The 24,884-nt window shown below is 41.4% G+C and overlaps 1 protein-coding gene across 1 annotated transcript in view; it reads left to right on the top strand.

Moving 5' to 3' along the window:
* Positions 1 to 24,884, top strand: part of HIKESHI (heat shock protein nuclear import factor hikeshi) — a 38,206-nt gene that overhangs the window by 10,210 nt on the left and 3,112 nt on the right. Inside the window, exons 3-4 of the mRNA XM_080687273.1 lie at positions 17,133 to 17,284; positions 24,072 to 24,190. Of these exons, the coding sequence (XP_080543399.1) occupies positions 17,133 to 17,284; positions 24,072 to 24,190 (271 nt within the window). The remainder of the gene's footprint in view (positions 1 to 17,132; positions 17,285 to 24,071; positions 24,191 to 24,884) is intronic.

The following is a 24,884-nucleotide window of genomic DNA, read 5'->3' as shown; positions in this document are numbered from 1 at the left end:
TTGGGTAAATACCTAGGAGTGCAGTGGCTGGATCATATGGTACTTGTATGTATATTTCAAGAAACTGCCAGAGTATTTTGCAACATGGTTGTTCCATTTTACATTTCAACCAGCAATGCACGAAAGTTCTAGTTCCTCCACATTCTTGCCAACACTTGGTTTGGTTAGTTTTAGGCATTTTACTACATATATAGTGGTCTCCCATTGTGTTTTATAAATTTGCATTTTCCTAATGACTAATGATGTTAAGTTTTTTTTTCCATGTGCTTATTTGCTATCTATATATCTTCCTTGGTGAAGTGTTTGTTCAAATATTTTGCCTGTTTTTTTTTTTCTTAAATTGGGTTGTTTTTTTACTGTGTTTTGAGATATATACAAGTTATAACTTCGTAAGATACATGATTTGAAAATATTTTTTTCCTGGCCTTTGGCTTATCTTTTAACAGTGTCTTTTCTAGAGCAGAAGCCTTTAGTTTTGATCAAGTCCGTTTTTAAATTTATTCTTTTCTGGATTGTGCTTTTGGTGTAAGCAATTTTTGCCTAATGCAAGGTTAGAAAGTTTTCTCCTAGAAGCTTTCAGTTTTGGATTTTACATTTATATCTGAGATCCAATTTGAATTTTTAGTGCAAGGTATGGATTGAAGTTCAATTTTATTTTATTTTTTTGCAAATGGATATCAAACTGTTCCAATACCATTTGTTGAAAAGATGAAGTTATGACATTTTTCTGCATCCATCATAAGCATGTTCACTTGACATTCTCTTGGGAACTCTTAAACTGCTCCATTTTAATGTAAAATACGAACATATGCAAATGAATATTTATATGAGAATTTATTGTAAGCATACACAAATGAATATATGAGTATTCATGTATTGGTTTACAAAGGAAAGAAAGAAAGGAAATAGATACTATAATGTTTTTTTAAACAATAAATTATTAGTTGAAAACATGCTAGTAGATTAGTGGATATTGGTATATATAGTAATAAGCAATACAGGAAGCAAAGCAACTAATTTGGGGGAAGAGAGATATGTTTTTGCTTTTGATTTGAGGACCCTGTGGAACATGATAGCAGTGCCTTAAATATAAAGTGATCGATTTGTTTGTATAGCAGTAGACTAGTAGTCAGCTAACTGTTAACCTTTTGCATAGTTGGAAAGTGTAGTACTCAGACTCATATGCACTGATTAAGGTTAATATTGGCCACTAGCCAGTAGACCAGGACCCATTGTTTGTTTTTGGAGATACAGTAATTAAATTGTCAGTTTAATTGTTCCTACCTTATTCTCTCTTGCTTTGCCCCAGCTCTCCCAACATTTTAAGTTGGGAAAGGGATACAACATCTTTTTTATTTATGATCATCACTATATTCCCTGCAGGAGATGCTTTGGTAGTTGTGAAAAGTGCTTTCTCCTATACTTTTTGCAGTGTCTTTGTCTGTCTTTTCCCTTTTTTCTTGTGACACCGAAAAGATTAGGGGTTAGGGTTGGGTGCATTCTGGGATCATAAGAATATTCATTCGATCTGGAAAAAATTCAGCAATCAAAAATGAATTAACCAAATTGCTCTAACCAAAACTTTAACAATAATACTTAATGAGATATATTTTCTGTTGTGGTCTTAGATAAAACAGTCCAAACTCTAATCCCAGAGAAATACTTGATTCAATACAGGATAATAGATTTATTTCCATTATGATAATTACTAGTTCTTGTATTCTCCTGCCTTTTAAAAAATAAATTGTTTCTCATCATTTCCATTATAACATGGTTACTGATAGTTTTATCTATGAAAACAAAGCAATTTCAATGTAGTATTTGTAATGGATAAATCACATGCTTTATTAAAGAAAAATAAAGCAGCTTAAAATACTTAGAGACTTTAGTTCACATCCATATTAAACGAATGGTAAAATGCTGTTAAAATTTTTTTTAGTATGTTTTGGAAAAGCACTTTTTAGATGTTTAAAGTATTAGAATTCTTCTTAATTTATATAAAAGATTAGACTTGTTATTTGTATTAGGGAATTATTAAAATTTGTATTAGGGAGCTATTAAAGTATAAGAATAGGTGGACTTACAATAGATACTGAACCTTTGAGGTTCAAAAATATGTTTTATTATATTGAACAAATCTAAATAACACATCAGGGTAAGAGAGAGACATACTGAACTAACTTTAGGCAGTTGTAATTGAACTGAGAATTTATTAAGTAACAAATCTAGCAGAATTTTATTGGAGTAGGGAGGGTAGAAGGTTAGTTTAGGTGAAGCAGATTTCATGTTAAGAAACTTTGGCAATGTTTGCAATTCTCTGATGAATGATGAACAGATTTCATAACTTTCACAGAACAATTTTGGTAAGGGAAGGTAAAGAGAATTCTGTTGGGAGAATTGCAGTTGGTATGGGGTCTTGAAACCAGTTACTATGAGTTATTTTCATTGAGAGAAAATTCTTTGTGACTCTTGGGTTCTGAAAAGGAGTTATGATAAATACATTTGTAGGCTGATGCTGGACCAATCTGGGTGATGGATAGGACTGAGCTTGAAACTATAAAAGAAAGGGTTTGGTATTAAGAAATAAGAAGCAACTTCCTTTCCTAAAAGCACTTATTTATGCATTTAATTATTGGTTGATATTGGTACGTGCCCTGACTGGGTATCAAACCTGCAACCTTGGCATAGTGGGATAGTGCTCTAACTAAATAAGATACCTGGCCAGGGCCTCTATTTCCTTCTTAGCACGTACTTTTCAGATTGATGATTGCTCTCAGTAGGATTCATCTGTATGTATACATTAAAATTATTCTAAGACAGTGTTGAAACAGATTAGAATGGAGATAATTGAAAATGGCGCTATGGGAGATTAGACTGAAACATGAACTTGAAGGTTTGGATGGGATGGAAGTGGGAGGATGGGAATTGCATTTGGAGATGATCAAAATCATAAAAGTGTGCACTGTACCTTCAAGTGACAGCTAGGAGGAGTCTTTTAAAGGTAGCATGATATACTCAGCTAGTGTGGCTCAGTGGTTGAGCATTGACCCATGAACTAGGAGCTCACAGGTCGATTCAGGTCAGGGCACATGCCTGGGTTGCAGGCTCAATCCCCAGTAGGGGGTGTGCAGAAGATAATTGATCAATGATTCTCTCTCTCATCATTGATGTTTCTCTCCCTCTCTCTTCCTCTCTCTGAAATCAAGATAAAAAACATATTAAAAAAACATACAAATGAAATAAAAGGGGTGGGGTAAGGTTTTAAGGTTTTAATGGTAAAGAGGAGCTGTTATGTGATGGTCATGCAATGTGAGGCTTAATTTTTTTTCTGGTAGGCAAGTGTTTGAGCAAGGTAATGATATTATTACAAATGTTGTTTTAGGAAAATCATTGGGATGGGTTGGGGAGTCTTGTTGAAATTAAAGCTAGAGAATCCAATTAGGAAGATTTTATAGTGATTGAGGGATAAAGGAAAGGATAACGTATGGCATACCTGTTTGTGCAATGCACTGTGCTAGGCTTTTACATGTACTATCTATTTAATCTTTAACAACAACATTTAGAGGTGGGTATTGTAAGTCTCTGGTTTTTAAGAGGTTAGATGTCAGAGAAATTGAATATTTTGTTCAGAGAAGAAAGTCTGCTTTTACACGGTATCTATACATCTACCTTTTTCAAACCGTTTTATATTGTTTGGTAATACCATAATTTATTTAACAAATACCTCTTGATGGAAATTTGGGCTGTTTCCATTTTTTTTATTGTTTTACTAACAATGCTACAATAAATATCCTTACACATATCTTTGTACATATTTTCTAGCACTGTATTTCTGTAGAAGAAACTCCTAGAAGTGGAACTGAATTCCTGGATTAATATGGCCTTTATAACAAACGGTATAGGAGGCCTGGAAAAAGGGTACTGAATGTGGATACTCGATCATGATTGTCATGGCAGTTTTTAGAAGGTCGTAATAAAGGTACAGTGTACTTAGTACTACCTAAAAAACTAATAGAGCAGCCCAGCCACAGTGGCTCAGTTGGTTGAGCATCATCATGTGCACTGAAGAGTTGTTGGTTTGATTCCCGGTCAGGGCATATACCTGGGTTGTGGCTTTGATCCCCAGTTGGGGTGCATATGGAAGGCAACCCATCAATGTTTCTCTTTCACATTGGTGTCTCTCTCTCTCTCCCTTCCCCTCTCTGAGTATGTCCTTGGGTGAGGATTAAAAAAACATACAAACAAAAAAACCAAAAACTAATAGAGCATATTCTTGCCAAGGATGTTAACAGAGTAAGCCATGGAAGGCCCGAAGAATAATTTATATAATCCTTAATTTTACTGTTGAGACTCTTGAAATCCAGAAATTTTAGAGTGTTCTTAAAATAGAGCAGGGATTAGGATCTAGCTACTCATTTATTTATTTTTATATATTTACTAGTGGCCCGGTGCACAAAATTCGTGCACGGGGGGGGGGGGGGGTGTCCCTCAGCCTCGCCTGCACCTTTTCCAATCTGGGATCCCTTGAAGGATGTCCTACTGCCGGTTTACAGGGATTGGGCCTAAACCGGCAGTCGGACATCCCTCTCATAATCTGGGACTGCTGGCTCCTAACCGCTCACCTGCCTGCCTGATTGCCCCTAACCACTCTGCCTGGTGGCCTGCTTGCCCCCAACTACCCCCCGCCGCCAGCCTGCTCGCCCCCAAATGCCCCCCTCCGCTAGCCTGATCACCCCCAACTGCCCTCCGTGCCAGTGTGCTCACCCCCAACTGCCTCCCCTGCCAGCCTGCTTACCCCCAACTTCCCCCGCTGCTGGCCTGCTTGCCTCCACCTGCCCTCCCCATTGGCCTGCTCACCCCCAACTGCCCCCCTGCTGGCCTGGTCATTCCAAACTGCCCCCCACCGCTGTCTTGATCACCTCCAACTGACCCCCACTGATGGCCTGCTCACCCCCAACTGGCCCCCCTGCTGGTCTGCTTACCCCCAACGGCCCCGCCCCCTATTAGCCTGATCACCCACAACTGCTGTCTCATCCTGGCCTGATCACCCACAACTGCCCTCCTCTCTTGGCCTCTAACTGCCTCTACCTCAGCCCCGCCACCATGGCTTTGTCCAGAAGAACGTCTGGAAGGTCTCCCAGTCTAATTAGCATATTACCCTTTTATTAGTATAGATAGAGACCTGGTGCACAGGTGGAGGCTGGTTGGTTTGCCCTAAAGGGTGTCCCGGATCAGGGTGGGGGTCCCGCTGGGGTGCCTGGCCAGCCTGGGTGAGGGGCTGATGGCTGTTTATAGGCTGGCCAAGCCCCCCAGCGGGGACCCTCATCCCATGGGGGTGTGGCCAGCCTGGGTGAGGGGCTGAGGGCAGTTTTCAGGCTGGCCACAGCCCCTTCAGGGTGGGGGGGTCCTGCTGGGGTGCCTGGCCAGCCTGGGTGAGGGGTTGATGGCCGTTTTCAGGCTGGCCACACCCCATGGTGACCCAAGCTCCCAGCACCTCCTTTTTTTCTTTTTTTTTTTTTCAGCACCTCCTGGAGCGGGGGCCAGGGCCTGCTGGAAGCAGGTATCTGGGATTTATTTATCTTCTATAACTTTGTAGCCTTGAGCGGAGGCCAGGGCTGGACAGGGTGGGCAGGAAGCTTGGCTTCCTCCATCGCCAGGGGCAACCCAAGCCTCCTGCTTGCTCCAGCTCCGTGGCCGCTGCCATCTTAGTTGGGTTAATTTGCATACTCGCTCCTGATTGGCTGGTGGGTGTAGTGGAGTGATGGTTACTTTGCATGTTTCTCTTTTTTTTAGTGTAGATTGATTTGAGAGAGGAAGGGAGAGGGAGAGAGAGATAGTAACACCAAAGTAAGTTTAAGGAAAAACCTGCATTTAAATTCCTTTCCATTGTTTTATGTGTATATATAGTTGATATGTTTGTAACTGCTGGTTTCTGCCATTTTTACTTAATATTATTTCATTAGAGGCCCAGTGCACGAAATTCATGCACGGGGGTGGGGTGTGTCCCTCAGCCCAGCCTGCACCCTCTCCAATCTGGGACATCCCTCTCACAATCCAGGACTGCTGGCTCCCAAGTGCTTGCCTGCCTGCCTGCCTGCCTACCTGCCTACCTGCCTGACTGATTGCCCCTAACTGCTTCTGCCTGCCAGCCTGATCACCCCCTAACCCAGCCGTGGGCAAACTACGGCCCGCGGGCCGGATCCGGCTGTTCTATCCGGTTCTCTTGCTCTCCCCTCCGCTCCTTTACTTTGAATTTATATTAGTTCACACAAACACTCCATCCGTGCTTTTGTTCTGGCCCTCCGGTCCAGTTCAAGAACCCATTGTGGCCCTCGAGTCAAAAAGTTTGCCCACCCCTGCCCTAACCACTCCCCTGCCAGCCTGATCGACGCCTAACTGCTCTCCTGCGGGCCCGATTGCCCCTAACTGCCCTTCCCTGCCGGCCTGGTCGCCCCTAACTGTCCTCCCCTGCAGGCCTGGTCACCCCAGCTGCCCTCCCCTGCTGGCCCGGTTGCCCCTAACTGCCCTCCCTTGCCAGCCTGGTCACTCCCAACTGCCTTCCCCTGCCAGCCTGGTCACCCCTAACTGTCCTCCCTTGCAGGCTTGGTTCCCCCACAACTGCCCTCCCTTGCAGGCCTGGTCCCCTCAACTGCTCTCCCCTGCAGGCCTGGGTCCCCCGCAACTGTCCTCCCCTGCAGGCCTGATTGCCCCCAACTACCCTCCCTTGCAGGCCTGGTCCCTCCCAACTGCCCTCCCCTGCCGGCCATCTTGTGTCCACATGGGGGCAGCCATCTTTGACCACATGGGGGCAGCCCTCTTGTGTGTTGGAGTGATGGTCAATTTGCATATTACTCTTTCATTAGATAGGATAATGGGTTATGAAATTAAGAAAAAAATTTAAAATTGATTTTTAGAGAAAGAGTAAGGGAGAGGGAGAGAGAGAAACATCAGTGTGAGACCCCACAAGCTGGGCATATGTCCTGATCAGGAATCGAACTGACAGCCTTTTGGTGCACAGGACTACACCCAACCAACTGAGCCACACTGGCTGGGGCTGACATTTAAAAAAAATAAATTGACATCATTTTTTTTTTCAAAGAATAGTTTATTGATTTTTAGAGAGGGAGAAGAGGGAGACATTTGTGTGAGAGCTTTACATTGGTGGGCTGTGGACTATGAAATTTTGATGTGTTCAAAAGTGTTAAATGTTTAGTTTTCCCTTATTTTCTTTCCCTCCTTTACTATTAACTAAATAAAGCAAGTAACAGAAACATTCTGATCTTCATATGGACTGGAGTGGGAATAGAAGAATAGATTTTTATTTTTATTTAAAAGGAAGAGGTGAAATGAGTTTCAGAAGCATGGATGTAGAGCATACCGACCTTTTTTCTGCTAGTATAGTACTTTATTGATAAATTATGGTTTGATTGCCTATTCCTTGTTGGGCATTTTGGCCCACCCTTCAGCCCCCCGGGGCAAATCTCTGAACATACTTTATATTTTCAGTTGTTTGTTGCTAGTACATAGAAATACAATAGAATTTTAAGACTTAATTTATTTTTTTTGAGCAGTTTTAGGTTTATAACAAAATTGAGAGGAGGGTACATTTTCTGTATACCCTTCCCCCGACACATGTATAACTTCTTTTGTTATCAGTATTATTTACCAGAATGGCACATTTTTTACCAAGGGTTGAATTTGGAATGACACATCATAATCACCCAAAGTCCACAGTTTACTTTAGGTTCACTCTTGCTGTTGTACATTCTGTGAGTTTGGACAAATATATAGTGACATATATACATAATTATAATATCACTAGAGGCCTGGTGCACAAAATTCGTGCATGGGGTGGGGTCCCTCAACCCAGCCTGCACCCTCTCCAATCTGGGACCCCAGTGGGATCGGGCCTAAACGGGCGGTCGAACATCCCTTTCACAATCCAGGACTGCTGGCTCCGAACTGCTCACCTGTCTCTGCCTGATTGCTCCTAACCGCTTCTGCCTGCCAGCCTGATCACCCCCTAACCACTCCCCTGCCAGACTGATCGACGCCTAACTGCTCCCCGGCCGGCCCGATTGCCCCTAACTGCCCTCCCCTGCAGGCCTTGTTCCCCCTCCAACTGCCCTCCCCTTCAGGCCTGGTCCCCCCCAACTGCCCTCCCCTGCTGGCCTGATTGCCCACAACTGCCCTCCTCTCCTGGCCTGGTCACCCCTAACTGCCCACAACTGCTCTCCGATGTAGGCCATCTTGTGACGGCCATCTTGTGTCCACATGGGGGCAGCCCTCTTAGACCACATGGGGGTGGCCATCTTGTGTCTTGGAGTGATGGTCAATTTGCTTATTACCTCTTTATTATATAGGATAGAGTATTTTCACTGCTCTAAAAATCCTCTGTGCTCTCCCAATTCACTGCCCTACTCTATGCCTAGTCCCAGCAGCCACTGATTTATTTTTTGCTTTGACTGCATAGTTTTGCCTTTTCCAGAATGTCATATAGTTGGCATCATACAGTATGAAGCCTTTTCAGATTTGCTTCTTTCACTTAGTCATGTGTATTTAAGTTTCTTTCATGTCTTTTTATGGTTTGGTAGCTCATTTCTTTTTTTTTTTTTCTCTAAAATATATTTTATTGATATTTTACAGAGAGGAGGAGAGAGGGATAGAGAGCTAGAAACATCGATGTGAGAGAAACATCGATCAGCTGCCTCCTGCACACCTCCCACTGGGGATGTGCCCGCAACCAATGTACATGCCCTTGACCGGAATTGAACCCGGGACCACTCAGTCCACAGGCCGACGCTCCATCCACTGAGCCAAACCGGTTTCGGCGGTAGCTCATTTCTTTTTAGTGCTTAGTAATATTCCATTATCTGGATTTATCAAATTTATCCACTCATCTACTGAGGAAGATCAAGTTTTGGTGATTATGAATAAATTTGCTATAAACATCCACATGTAGGTTTTTGTTTAGACATAAGTTTTCAGCTCCTTTGGGTAAATACCAAGGAGTACAATTGCTGGATCATAGGGTAAGAGTATGTTTAGTTTTATAAGAAATTGCCAAACTGTTTTCCAGAATGACGGTACCATATTGCATTTCTGCCAGCAATGAATGAGAGTTCCAGTTGCTACACATACTTGCTAGCATTTGGTGTTGTCAATTGATTTTTGTATATTGACTGTATCCTGAAGGATGAAGGAAAGGTAACATATAATATCTTGCTAAACTCCCTTATTAATTCTAACAGTTTCCTAAGATTTTCTATATAGATAATCATAATGTCTGTGGAAAAGATTTTTTACTCCTTTCCTTTCAATTTTTATGCCTTTTATTTCCTTTTTGTTGTTGTTGTTAATCCTAACCTGAGGATATTTTTTCTATTGATTTTTAGAGAGAGTGGCAGAGAAGGGGAGAGAAAGAGAGAAACATTGATGATTGATGATTGATCTGAGAGAGACAAATCAATTGGTTGCCTCCTGCTTGAGTCTCAACTGAGATATGTGCCCTTGACTGGAATCAAACCTGCGACCTTTCAGTCTGCAGGGTGATGCTCTAACCACTGAGCACCCAGCTAGGGTGCCTTTTCTTTCTTTTTATTGCTATATTGCATTGTCCAGACCTTCTTCAAGCACATGAGTGTAAGTAATAAAAGGCATAGCAATCATTCTCTTCCTCTGTTGTGAGTGGCTAAGATTGATGAATTGGCCTTTTCGTCAATATGAAATGCTATTTATGTCTGGTAATGCTCCTGACTTGAAGTCTACTTTGTCTAAAATTTATATAGCTTCTTCAGCTTCCTTATGATTAGTATTCACATGCTATGTTTTTTTCTATATTTTAACTTTTGACAAACCTATGTGTCACTTGTAAACAGTATATAGTTAGGTGCTGCCTCTTTTTTAACTTTCTCTTACAGTCTCTGCCTTTTAAATGAAGTGCTTAATTTATAAATATTTAATGTTATTGATGTGGTTATTTTTTAAAGTTTTACCGTATTGCTCCTTTTTCCCTGTTCAAGGGGGCCTTCTTTTGGATTATGTTTAAAATTTTTCTTTCTTCCTTTTTTTTTTTTTGTTTTGTTTTTTTAAATGTTTTATTGATATTTTACAGAGAGGAAGGGAGAGGGATAGAGAGCTAGAAACATCGATCAGCTGCCTCCTGCACACCTCCCACTGGGGATGTGCCCGCAACCAAGGCACACGCCCTTGACCGGAATCGAACCCGGGACCCTTGAGTCCGCAGGCTGATGCTCTATCCACTGAGCCAAACCGGTTTCGGCTCTTCCTTTTTTTTTTTTTTTTTATATATTTTATTGATATTTCACAGAGAGGAAGGGAGAGGGATAGAGAGCTAGAAACATCGATGAGAGAGAAACATCGATCAGCTGCCTCCTGCACACCTCCCACTGAGGATGTGCCCGCAACCAAGGTACATGCCCTTGACCGGAATTGAACCCGGGACCTTTCAGTCCACAGGCCGACGCTCTATCCACTGAGCCAAACCGGTTTCGGCTCTTCCTTTTTTTTTTAAGTTATCTACCTTTGCATTAATTTTTTAGTGGTTCCTCTGGAGATTATGATAGATTATGATGCACTATAACTTTTCATAATATACTGTGAATTAATATGAACAAACATTTATATTTGATAGTTATGACAGTTTTTATAGGGCTTCATCTTCAGTTTTCCTTTTAGGCCAGTCTACTTAGTGAAATTCTGAATATAATGACAAAAAACCTTAGGGCAAAAATTACATCTTGGTGATTTATTTTGGATTAAAGATACTTATCTCCATTCTCATCATCTTCATACCAAAGATTTCAGAGAGGAAGGGAGAGAGAGAGAGATAGAAACATCAATGATGAGAGAGGTGGTTTCCATGTCCTTTTTTTTTTTATGTTGTTGAAGTTCTAAGTTCAACAACTCTTACTCTGTGTCAGTGGTCGGCAAACTCATTAGTCAACAGAGCCAAATATCAACAGTACAACGATTGAAATTTCTTTTGAGAGCCAAATTTTTTAAACTTAAACTTCTTCTAATGCCAGTTCTTCAAAATAGACTCGCCCAGGCCATGGTATTTTGTGGAAGAGCCACACTCAAGGGGCCAAAGAGCCGCATGTGGCTCGCGAGCTGCAGTTTGCCGACCACAGCCCTATGTTCATTGAACATCCTTACAACCAGTGTTTTGAACTCTGCATCTAGTAGATTGCTTGTCTCCATTTTTTTTAGTTCCTTTTTTCGAAGTTTTGTTCTGTTCTTTCATTTGGGACATGTTTATTTGTCTTGGTCATTTTTGCAGACTCCCTGTGTTTGTTTCTATCTATTAGGTAGAGCTGTTACGTTTCCAAGGCTTGATAGAGTTGTCTAATATAGTAGGTGTCCTGTAGGGTCCAGTGGCACAGCCTCCCCATTCAATCAAGCTGGGCACTCAAGGTGTGCCCCCTCATGTGGGCTGTGTACACCCTTCTTTATAATTGAGCCTTGGTTGCTGTTGGCATGTCAATGGGAGGAATTTACCCCCAGGCTGATCAATTGCAAGGACTGACCTCTGACCACAATGGAGAGTCAGCTGTGTGGGGGGCCACCCCATAGAGCAGGACTTATCAGTGGTGCTCTGATGCCTGCTGAGTCTGCCACTTGAGTGTGTTGCTTGTGAAGGTGGTTGGGTGGTGATTCTTCTACATGGTCTGAAACTGTCCACTGGATGCGCTGGCTTGGGGGCCTTCTGAGAGGTGCATGCCAAGGTCAGCTGCTGCCTGTGTTCTGCCCAGGGCCATCTGGCATGAGCTGCAAAGCAGTCAGCACATGGCTGCTATTTGTGCTGGAGTTGGAGGTGCCCAGGCAAGGCCAAGTTGTGAACCAAGGCCAGCAGCCACTAGTGCTGGGCCTGGGGTTACTTAGCAAGAGGTACAGGGTATGCTGAGGCCAGATGCTGCTTATTTGAGAGACTTCAGGAAAATCTGAAGCATGAGCCAAGATGGGCCATTTGTATGGAAAAGCCACTGGAAACAGCTTGGGTGGGCCTGAAAGTTGGGTAAGGCGGAGGTTCAGGGAATCACCAGGATGGGGCAAGCTGTGTGAGTTAGGTTGATGGAGTCTCAGATATGGCACCTACCTGCTGGCTCTTTTTGGGGGGGCTCATCAAAGGAACAATAGTCTCTGCCAGCACTTCTGTCTGGACAAAAGTTACCCTCCTTCTCTCCCTCCCCCCGCCCCCTACTCCCTGCCCAGCTCTCATTCTGATGCCAGATAATTCAGTTCCTTCCCAAATGTCTCTAGTACCTTTCAAACTGCTGCCCCAGCACTGGAGCTCAGAGGGTGTGAGTCTGAGTAAGTCTGTGTGATGGCTCTTTAAGAGGAACTGCCTGGGACTTCAGCAGCCCTCTGTGTTACTCAGCCTCAATCCTTCTGGTTTTTACAGCCAGAAGTTATGAGGACTTCTCTTCCTGGCACTAGAACCCTGGGATGGGGGGGTCTGGTGTGGGGCGGAGACCCCTCGTTCCTCAGAGGACACCTCTGCAACCTAGATATCCCTCCTGATTTTTATTCACCTGCCACACGGTGTGAGACCAGCCCCTTTCTGATTCTCCACCCCTCCTACCAATCTTGATGTGGCTTCTTTAAATCCCTAGTTGTAGGACTTCCATTCAGCCAATTTAAGGCGGTTCTGAATGATGGTGGTTCTGTAATTTAATGGTAATTTTGATGTAGTTGTGGGAGGATTTGAGTTAACTTTTCGATGTTTCTATCTCTCTATTCCTCTCCCTTTCTCCCTAAAAGTCAATAAAAACATTAAAAAAATTATACTATAATGCCATAGTAATCAAAACAGCATGGTACTGCCACAAGAAGAGGCATGTAGATCAATGGAACAGAATAGAAAGCCCAGAAATAAACCTACCCCTTTATGGTCAATTAATATTTGACAAATAAAGCAAAAACATACAATGAGATAAAAGTCTCTTCCATAAATGGTGTTGGGAAAATTGGATAGATATATGCAAAAAATGAAACTAGACCACAAACTTACCCCATACACCAGAATAAACTCAAAATGGGTTAAAGACTTAAATGTTAGGCCCAAATCCCAAAAATCCTAGAAGAAACCATAGGCAGTAAAATATCAGACATTTCTCTTGGCAATATTTTTTCTGATATATTTTCTCAGACACAGGAAACAAAAATAAACAAATGGGACTATTTCAAAGTGAAAAGTTTTGCATAGCAAAAGAAACCATTAGCAAAATTAAAAGGAAACCCACTGAAAGAGAGAACATATTTGCCAATGATACATCAGGTAAGAGGGTAAGGGGTTAATTTCCAAAAATATATACAAGACCCACAGCCCAATTAAAAAATGGGCAAAGGACCTGAAAAGACACTTTTTAGAGATGGCCAATAACCATATGAAAAAATGCTGAATGTCACTAATTATCAGAGAGATACAAATTAAAACCATAATGAGATATCACTTCACACCTGTCAGAATGGCTATCATCAATAAATCAACAAGTGCTGGTGAGGATGTGGAGAAAAGGGAACCCTCAATGCACTGTTGGTGAGAATGAAGACTGGTGCAGCCACCGTGGAAAGCAGTATAGAGTTTCCTCAAAAATGGAACTGTCTTTGCTCCTAACTGCCCTCCGCTGCAGGCCTGGTTGCCCCCAACTGCCCTCTTCTGCAGGCCTGGTCACCCCTAACTGTCCTCCCCTGCAGGCCTGATCGCCCCCAACTACCCTCCCTTGCAGGCATGGTCCCTCCCAACTGCCCTCCCCTGCTGGCCTGATTGCCCACAACTGCCCTCCCCTGCTGGCCATCTTATGGCGGCCATCTTGTGTCCACATGGGGCAGCCATCCATCTTGTGTGTTGGAGTGACGGTCAATTTGCATATTAGGCTTTTATTATATAGGATGGCCCTATAATCCTATCTAATAAAGAGGGAATATGCTAATTGACCCTCATGCTGCCACAAAGATGGTGGTGCCCACAGCCAATAAGGAGGGAATATGCTAATTGACTGCCCGCCCTCAAAGATGGCGGCACCCACAGCCACAAGATGGTGGCGCCCAGTCCCCTCAGCCCCACCAGGGCGGCAGGCGCTTGGCCGCTCCACGCGCCTACCTCTGGAGTCCCCCAGTCTTCTCAGCCCCCCAGCCACCCAGGGCCGGCCGAGGCTTGCGCTGCCGGCAGTGGCAGCAGCAGAGGTGTGATGGGGCATCGCCTTCCCCTGATTGCCGGGTTGCCTCCTGCCCCTGAGGGTTCCCGGACTGTGAGAGGGGGCAGGCGGGCTGAGGGACCCCCCCCCCTCCAGTGCATGAATTTTCATGCACTGGGCCTCTAGTGATGTTATAAATATCCAAATGGCCTTTGACAGAAAAAAGGTTCCCCACCATTGACTTACACAGTGGAATACTACCCAGCAATAAAAAAAGGAGATCTTTTGTGATAGCATAGATGGACTTAGAGATTATCATGCTAAGTCAGTGGTTGGCAAACTCATTAGTCAACAGAGCCAAATATAAACAGTACAACGATTGAAATTTCTTTTGAGAGCCAAATTTTTTAAACTTAAACTTCTTCTAATGCCACATCTTCAAAATAGACTCGTCCAGGCCGTGGTATTTTGTGGAAGAGCCACACTCAAGGGGCCAAAGAGCTGCAGGTGGCTCGCGAGCCGCAGTTTGCCGACCACGGTGCTAAGTGAAATAAGCCAGTCAGAGAAAGACAAATACGATATATCTCACTTATGTGGAATCTAATGAACAAAATAAACTGATGAACAAAATAGAAACAGAGGCATGGATACGTGGAACAGACTGAACTGTCAGAGGGGAGGGGAATTGAGGGGCTGGATGAAAGAATGTGAGGTGATTAAGCAAAAAATCATATATATGTATATGTGTGTGTGTGTTATATATATATAACATAGTCACACAAACAACAGTGTGGTGATAGCCAGAGGGAAAGGGGTGTTGAGGTAGATAGAGGTGGGCAAAGAGGGTAGATAAATGGGGATGGAAAGCGACTTTGCTTTGGTTGATGGGTGCACGATGCAGTGTGCAGAAGATATTTTGATGAGTTGAACACCTTAAACCTGTATAGTTTTATGAATCAGTGTCACCCCAATAAATTCAATTTTAAAAAGATGGTGAATTAAATTGATATAATAGTATCTATTTAACATAAAATTAAACTTCCCAATTAAAGGAGATTTGCAGACTGGGTAAATAAATGTGTTCTAACTATTGACTCAAGGATTCAAATTGTTGGAAGTAAAGGAATAAAAAAAAATATGCAAGTAAAGGGAGCTGGAGTGTCTCTACTTAAATAAGCCTAAATAGACATAAGATAAAAATTGTTATGGGAGATACAAGAAGGATATTATATAATGACTAGAGGCCCCATGCACGAATTCGTGCACGGGTGTGGTCCCTCGGCCTGGCCAGCGATTAGGCCGATTGGGGCTGCTGGCCAGGGAGGGACTGTGGGAGGACTCCGGGGCATGGCTGGTCCTCTTGCCCAGTCCCAATCAGCTGGACCGCAGCAGCAAGCTAACCTACTGGTCGGAGTGTCTACCCTCTGGTAATCAGTGTGCGTCATAGCTACTGGTCGAGCGGTTGACCGAATGGTCAACCAATTGGTCGGATACTTAGCATATTATGCTTTTATTATATAAGATAAAAGGGTCAATCTATAGAAAAGATGTAACAATTATAAACTTTATGCACTTAACAGAAGAACAGCAAAATACATGAAGCAGAAACTGACAGAATTGAAGGGAGAAATAGTTCAACATTAATAGTTGGAAACTTCAATATCCTGCTTTCAGTAATGCATAGAACAACTAGATAGATGATTATCAAGGAAATAGAAGACTTGAACAACACTATAAACCAACTAGACATCAAAGACTTGCATAGAACATTCTACCTAACAACAGTAGAATACACATTTTATTAAATATCTTTCATGAATAAATTGCACATTTCTTTATTGCCTATTTGATAACAGATCCCAGGTGGTGAGTGGGATGACCATGACATTTAGTAAAATATGCCCTGTTATTTATTAGTAATACTGGCAGTTTAATGGAAAAATCAGAAAATGTTAGAACTAATTCTAAAACTTTAATAATATTCTTTCCTCAGAGTTAGCGTTGAGAATCTTTTTATTTAGTTAATGCTCATTCATTATTTTTTTCTCATTCTGTTTATTTTTAATGGAAAAATAATATTAAAATAAAATAATTTTCCTAATTTTTAATAAGTTGCAGTAATTTTAATACATTTTAGAATGGTAACAGCTATTTTTCTGGTAGGGAAATTTTTAGTTTTCTTTTTTAACTCGTGGCCCAGTGCACGAAATTCATGCACATTAAAAGGGAATTAATTAGAGGAAATATTTTAATATTGCTATTTGCCCTTTCTCTATAATAGAAGTGTCAGAGATGAAAGAAAATTAGTAAAATGTACATGAAAATCTCCCTCCTGTCAGAGTCTGGGGCATGCCATGGGACCCAGAGTCAAGTCCCCACCCACCCACGTGCGCCTTGAAATCGCGCGAGACCCAGACCCGGCTGGCCCCACCCTGTCAAGCCCCGCAGGGTGGGGGGCACATCCTCAGGTCCCCCAGCCCGGCGCCGGGTGGGGGGCACAGCCTCAGGTCCCCAGCCCGGTGCTGGGCACGGGGCACAGCCTCAGGTCCCCCGTCAAGCCCCGCAGGATGGGGGGTGCAGCCTCAGGTCCTGCGTCAAGCCCCGCTGGGCGGGGGGTGCAGCCTCAGGTACCCCATCAAGCCCCGCCGGGTGATGGGGTGTGGCCTCAGGTCCCCCGGCGCAGCCTCAGGTCCCCCAGCCCAGTGCCAGGGCGGGGGTGGGGCGCGCAACCTCAGGCCCTCGGCCCGGCCTCAGGTCCTCTGGCGTGAGGGCATGATGACCATTTGCATATTAGCTCTTCATTATATAGGACATGATAAAAACTAGGTAACTTTTTACATTTATCCTAAAAGAAACTTTCATGTAGCAGAGCCTTTTTGAGCATGTAGATAAGAGGTTCTTTATATTTTCAAAGGAACTTATATGGAATACAAGTTAAACTTGAAATTTGTGGCACATGTTAATTTCTTTCAGGAGAAGGAAGCCAACACCCTTTTGGAGCCATGAATATTGTCCGAACTCCATCTGTTGCTCAGATTGGAATTTCAGTGGAATTATTGGACAGTTTGGCTCAGCAGACTCCTGTAGGTAATGCTGCTGTATCCTCAGTTGACTCATTCACTCAGGTAATGCAATGCACATTTTATTATTTTCTAAAGTAATTAAAAAATTATATTTTATACTTTAAAAATTAGCCTAGTGGTAGAAAACATGTAAAAATGAAGGTAAACATACAGGTTGGGGCAAAAGTAGGTTTACAGTTGTGAGTATGTGAAACAGAATTTATTCTTGTAGTAGTATTTATTATTCATTGTATTATTTTCCATAAGAACAACTGTAAGCCTACTTTTGCCCCATGACAGAAGTTATTGGCTTCCATGGATATTTTCAGTTCACCTTCTTTCTCTATAGATATTTTACAATTTGTAAATGCTTTTATGACACTTAATGTTTTTATGGTGATAAAAATAGTTTTGCCTATACATTTTTCTCTTTTCCTTTCATAACTAGCATGCTAGACTGTGAGAATATATTTGTGAACCTGATAAGCAAGATGCCTGTCCTCATGGAACTTAAAGGGGTATAATTCTATAAGGGTTGACTTTTAACCTCTGTATGACAAAGGCCTTAATGGGAGGAGGATCCAGACAGAGGTTTAGTGAGTACAAAGGCCCTGAGGTAGAAATCTGTTATGTTTGAGGAATAACATGAGTGTCTTGGTGGCTGGATTAATGTGAGCAGAAGTGAGACATGGGAGATGAGGTTGGAGATTATGGGTGAGGTTGTTGCAGGATAAATCATATGGAACCTCATTGTCTTTTGTAAGAACTTTGGCTTATATTCTGTTTGGAGGAGAAAATATAGGAAAGAGTTTTGAGCAGGGGAGTAATATGATCTAACTTACTTTTTAAAAATATGTATATTTTTATTGATTTCAGAGAGGAAGGGAAAGGGAGAGAGAGATAGAAACATCAATGATGAGAGAGAATCATTGATTGGCTGCCTCCTGCATGCTCCCTACTGGGGATTGAGCCCGCAACCTGAGCATGTGCCCTTGACTTGCCAGAAGCTAATTCCAGCAGGTCATAAATGCAAGAAGTTCATCAAAAAGTTGATGGATCTTGAGCCTTCAGCAAGGGCTGGAAAATCACATGTTATTATTGCCTGTTGGAAATGGTTGAGGGCATTTCCCCAAACCTGAAAATGATGCATAAATGATTGCTTGCTGCTAGACAGCTGAGGGCATTTCAGTCTACATGTTATTGCCTCCTACTGGCCAAACACCTGAACAGCCATAGACAGTTCCCCCAATCTGACAATGGATTCTGTATACTAAACCTTGCCTTTGATATGTATATCTACCTTGCTTTAGGACAATTTATGTTAATAAAAAGCAAGGGGTCCAGAGAGACAGGAGGACTTGGGCTCTTTAACTAAGTCTTCTCTGGCTCCCCAAAATGCCTTCCAAAATTATATTTCGTCTCTGGACGCTTTTTTTTTTTTAATTTTTATTGTTCAGATTATTACAGGTGTTCCTCTTTTTTTTTTCCCCCATAGCTCCCCTCAACCTGATTCCCCACCCCACGCCACCCATGCCCTTACCCCCTGCCACTGTCTTCATCCATAGGTGTAAGATTTTTGTCCAATCTCTTCCCGCACCCCTCACACCCCCTCCCCCCTGAGAATTGTCAGTCCACTCCCTTTCTATGTCCCTGATTCTATTATATTCACCAGTCCATCCTGTTCTTCAGATTTTTTATTCACTTGATTTTTAGATTCACTTGTTGGTAGGTATGTATTTGATGTCATTTTGTTGTTCATAATTTTTATCTTTTCCTTCTTCTTCCTTTTCTTAAAGAATACCCTTCAGCATTTCATGTAATCCTGGTTTGGTGGTGATGAACTCCTTTAGCTTTTTCTTATCTGTGAAGCTCTTTATCTGACCTTCAACTCTGAATGATAGCTTTGCTGGGTAGAGTAATCTTGGTTGTAGGTTCTTGCTGTTCATCACTTTGAATATTTCTTGCCACTCCCTTCTGGCCTGCATAGTTTCTGTTGAGAAATCAGCTGACAGTCGTATGGGTACTCCCTTGTAGGTAACTAACCGTTTTTCTCTTGCTGCTTTCAAGATTCTCTCTTTGTCTTTTGCCCTTGGCATTTTAATTATGATGTGTCTTGGTGTGGTCCTCTTTGGATTCCTCTTGTATGGGGTTCTGTGCGCTTCCTGAACTTGTAAGTCTATTTCTTTCACCAGGTAGGGAAAGTTTTCTGTCATTATTTTTTCTAATAAGTTTTCAATATTTTGCTCTCTCTCTTCTTCTGGCACCCCAAAAAATCAGATGTTGGTACACTTAAAGTTGTCCCAGAGGCTCCTTACACTATCTTCAAATTTTTGGATTCTTTTTTCTTTTTGTTTTTCTGGTTGGGGGTTTTTTGTTTCCTCATATTTCAGATCTTTGATTTGATTCTTGGGGTACGTAGGTCTATAGTTGAGTTTCTGTATATTCTTTATTTTAGACAGTGTATGCTTAATTTCTGACTGGTCCTTTTCCATTTTTTTGGCATTCTCATTCAGATCCTTAAAGGTCTCACTAAGTTCCTCAGAGGTTTTTAGAAGATTCTTGAGTAACCTTATAAATGTGGTTCTGAACTCTATGTCGTCCAGTAGTTTGCTTTCCTCCATTTCTTTCATTTCTGACTTGTTTCTTTGTCTCCGTATTTTGGTTGCTTCCCTGTGTTGATGGAGTGGCTTTGTGTGGTAGGTGACCTATAGGGGCCAGTAGCTCAGCCTCCCCAATCACCTGAGGTGGACGCTCTTGGTACACCCCTTTGTGGGCTGAGTGCAAAGTCTTGGTGTAGTTAAGCCTTGATTGCTGTTGGTACACTGGGAGGAATTGACCTCCAGGCCAATTGGCTGTGAGGACCCGCTGTGTCTATAATGGAAGAACTGCTGCGCTGGAGACACACTTATGGTGCAGGACTTGTTTCAGTGGGGCTTTGGTGCTCACTGAGTCTGCCTCTTGAATGTGTCACTTATGGATGTGAGGAGTTGAAATCTGGTGTCTCACACTGACCACTAGGTACACTGGCTTCTGGATCTCCAATGGGGTGCAGGTCAGCTACTGTCTGAGGCCACCCAGCAGGAGCTACAGCGAGAACTACAGTTTTCTCCTCTTTGCTTGGGGTTTGGAGGTTTTGGAGCTGTCTGACCTGGGCTGCAGGTTTGCTAGGTTAAGCCATGATAGGGCAGGCCTTTCATATGCTAAAGCCGCTGCTTAGAGCTTGGGTGGGTTTGTAGATTGTGCAGGGCGGGGTCTCAGGGTGTCACTAGGCTAGGTCATGGCAAACAGCGATGGCTGCCAGTAAGCCAGCTCTGCGTCTCCGACCGCGTCCCCGCATCCCATGACCCAGCACAGTAAACAATTATTTCAGCACGCAGCCCTGCAAGCAAGCCACCCTCACTTTCCGACCTGATGGCAGACAGTCCAGCTTTCCCCGTAGGCGTTTGGGTCCCCCGCGTCTCCCCAGAAACTGGATTTCAGAGTAATCGGGGGCTTGTCTCCCTTCGGGTTGAGAAAAGCAATGCCTGCCGCCAGTCCGGAGCGCACGCCTCCATACCTCAGCTTTTCAGCGCTTGTGCACATCTCAATGCTCTTTTCTCTTTCCTTCTAGTTGTAGAACTTCCACTCAGCCAGCTTTCCCATGGTTCTGGGTGATAGACGTTTTGTCTTTTAGTCGTAGTTTTGAAATTGTTCTGCGAGGCAGCAGTTTAGGTGTTTACCTACGCCGCCATCTTGGATCCTCCTCTGGACTCTTTATTAATTTACCGCAGCCCCTTCTCCAGATTCCTGAACCCTTCTAGATGCTGGAAAGATCCCTGACATTGACTGGAATCGAACCTGGTACCCTTCAGTCCACAGGCCAACGCTCTATCCACTGAGCCAAATCCAGCTAGGGCATGACTTAAACATTTTAAAAGGATCACTTTTGCATCTTTGGAAACTAGTGGGGCAAAGATGCAAGAAGGAAGATCTAGGAACGCTTGTGAAAAATTTATATGTGAGATGATAATGACTTGAGCCAGGGGGGGTATAGGAGGTAGAAAGTCGTTGATTTCTGGAGATAATTTGAAGATGGAGCCAGTAATGTTTCATGGTAGGGATTACATGTGAAGTCTAAGATAAAGGGGGACATTAAATTATTGCTCCAAAGATGTTGGCTTGAGGAATGGAACACAGAAATATTGTGAAAAGAACAAGTATGGGCTGAGAATGGGATCAGGAATTGGATTTTGGTCATACTGTGTTTGGAATGTCTGTTAGATATTCAACTTCAGATGACAAGTGTAGTTCAGAGAGAGGTCTGGGATAGAGACCAACATTTGGGAGTCATCAGTACAGAGATGGTATTTATAGTTGCAGAGGAGGTGTGATCACTAGAGAAGTAACTGTAAATAGAAAAGTTGGCCAGTGACTGAGCTCAGGGCCATTTCAAAATTGTGACACTTAAGAGATGAAGAGAAATAAAAGGAGTAGCTTGAATGAAATAGGAGGAGGCCTAAAAAGTGGTATTTTGGATGCCAATTTGGATATGCCAAAGTGAAGTCATAAAGGTCTTCTTTTAAAGTGAAAAGGTGAAAGTTCTTAATTTACTGAAGGGCAGAAAAGATTCATATGCTAAGGTGGCTAAGGTCTGTGGTACGAATGAGTGTTTTATCTGTGAGATTGCCTAATTTATAAATTAAACTTTATCAGGTATATACGTATAGGGAAAAAATCATAGTACATATAGGGCTTGGTACTATCTGCAGTTTTAGGCATCCACTGAGGATTTTGGAATTTCGCACTCATGGGTAAGACAGGACTACTGTATTTGAGCTTTTTTATAAAGTATATATATTTTTTATTAAATATTTTATTATATATATTAAGTATACAGAAAAGTACATTACACAAATATTTATTGTGTACCTACCGTGTGCCAGGAAAATTCCTTCCAGCATATTGCTTATCTTTTAATATAGTTTATAATTTCTTTTGCATAGACACTATATATATATATATATTTTTTTATGAGAGATTTGCTTTTTTTAATGTATTTAAAAAAAGTCCTTACCTGAGGATATGTTTATTGATATTAGAGAGAGGAAAGGGGAAAGAGAGAGAAACATTGATGTGAAAGAGAAACATTGATTGGCTGCCTCCCATATGTGCCCAGACAAACCCACAACCTGTATATGGGATGATGCTCCATCCAACTGAGACACACCAGCCAGGGCGAGACATAATATATTTTTATGTACACAGACTATCAATTGTTTCTGTTACAATTTGTGATTTTTTTTTTTTTGTATTTGAGGAATTTTTTGTTACCCTGTTATGGGAAAATGATATCGTTAGGTTCTCTTATAGTTCTTAAAGCTTTAATGTTTTACTTTTTGAATTGCATTTGTGTATGGTTTGGGAAGGTATCTAAATTCATTTTCCTCTATGGAAAACTAGTTGACCTAGTTCCATTAATTAAATGGCTAGTCCAATTTTTTTTTAAATTCTAAGTAATAGCATCTTCGTGATATATCACATAGTCACGTATGTTTAGGTTTGTTTCTAGGCTCTCTCTTTTATTCCAATTAGTTTATTTGCCTGTCTCTTTGCCAGTAAAAGTTTTATTGTTTGGTAGGACAAGTCCCTTCTAATCATCAAAATAGGCTTAGGTAACCTTAACAATAATAATTTTAATATCATCTTGTTGAGTTCCATGAAAAATATTGTTGGAATTTATTTGGAAATAACAATGGATTTATAGGCTTAATTTGGGGAGAATTGCTGCCATTATTATATTATCTTCCCATCTATGAACATGTTTTATCTTTTCACTGAACATGGTGTATAGATCCTTTTTATTTTTTTAAGAGAGTCTAGGAATATTTTTCACAAGTCTTATTATCAACTTGTTTTAGCCTTTTTTTCTAGGTAATATAAAGACTGATTCTATTCTGAATTGGATCTTTTTAATGTTAACATTAAACATTTTTTTTTTGCTAATGTGAAGGGTTGCTGTTGATTCTTCTCCACCCGCTGCCTATACCGATCTTTTAGTGATCTCACTGGGCTCTGATATTAGTTCAGGTACCTTAATGGTAGATTCTCTTGGATTGAATTACCTTGATATTATTAAATATACAAAAACCCTAATGAGATATTTCCTCTTATGTAGAAAAGAGACAGCAGGAGCCTTATTGACTAGTTTTGTGTTTCTGAGAAAGTGATGTTGGGAAAATTATTTTTGAGTGAATTGAAGGTAGTGTTATCTTTTGTAGTTCATTTACTTTGGGGCTTAGTGCTTAAACCCAAGCATGACGGATGTTAGTGGTGTTGCCCATTTGAGGGTCAATGAGAAAAAACAGGCCAGGAAATAGAGGAAATGGTATAGTGTTACCTTTCTCTTCTTTACAGTTGATGACAAGTAACCAGCTACTATATTTAAGTTTTATCTTTCTGGCAAGGAAAAGACTTCTTAGACATGGTTACTGCTTTATATGAGAAAATAAGTTGCTTTGAGGAGGGTGATATCAATTTGAGGAGATGAGCATAGTTGATATAGAGGTGGAGATAAAAGAAGATATTTTGAAGGAAAAACATTTTCCTTCCCCCTACCCTCCCAGTGAATGTTAGGAACATAAAATATTTTACAACATAAATTCTTGGAGATATAAAGAAAGTACTGAAGACAGGTTGTTTTGATTTTATGCCATAATGTCATTTTATGACCTCCCGTAACTTTCAGCATTAGACTGTCTTAGAACTCAATCCTTAAAAATGAGATAATGTGGAACATTTTAAGTTTAAAATACTAAGGTCTAAATGGAGTATTTAGTAAAATAGACTAATCTATTCATTATTAACTTTCCAGTTCACACAAAAAATGTTGGACAACTTCTACAATTTCGCTTCATCATTTGCTATCTCTCAGGCCCAGATGACACCAAGTCCATCAGAAATGTTCATTCCAGCAAATGTGGTTCTGAAATGGTATGGGGCATTTTCTTATCTCTAATATTAAGGATTTTGGTAACCATTTATATTTTTTGCCTGTGAATGTATTTCTTCTTTGACATTTAAACATTCTTTTGTTGTGGACATCATACATGAACATTTACATACCATTTCAAAGTATGTACTATAGAGTTCAGATTAGGAATGGTTCTTACCCTAAATATTCTTATATAGTATCCATTTTGAATTGATAAAGACAGGAAAATACAATTGCTTGTGTTTTAGAAACCACAATTAAGGAGTGTAATTTTTTTAATATTTTGAATTTTAAGTACTATATATGAGGCTTGAAATACTAAGCAAAACTTTTTATAAGTTTAGAAAGTCTTGACCTAAAGTAAATATGTATGTATGAGGCATCAGGGTGGTTTATACTGCATCCTGTACATGAATGATTAATAAATACATTTCCTCAACTTTGCCATGTTTTTTCTGTTTCCTGGGTATTTTTTTTTTTTTTTCATTTTGAATATTCCAGGAGTCGGGGAATACCTAGGGAGAATTTACTGAGAAGTGATAGCATAGTATAGCATGGATAGCACTGAAATGTGTTAGATTTGAACTTTGTTATAATGCAGCTCTATGATCTTGAAAAAATTACTCTCATCTACCTATTTGTGAAATGAGGAAAGAAGAGTTAGATTTGATTGTTTTCCCCTCTTAGGTCCCT

The sequence above is a fragment of the Plecotus auritus genome (genome assembly GCF_963455305.1).
Source record: "Plecotus auritus genome assembly, chromosome: 9".
In the NCBI taxonomy this organism is placed as follows: Eukaryota; Metazoa; Chordata; class Mammalia; order Chiroptera; family Vespertilionidae; genus Plecotus; species Plecotus auritus.
This window is presented reverse-complemented; position numbering and strand designations above follow the sequence as displayed.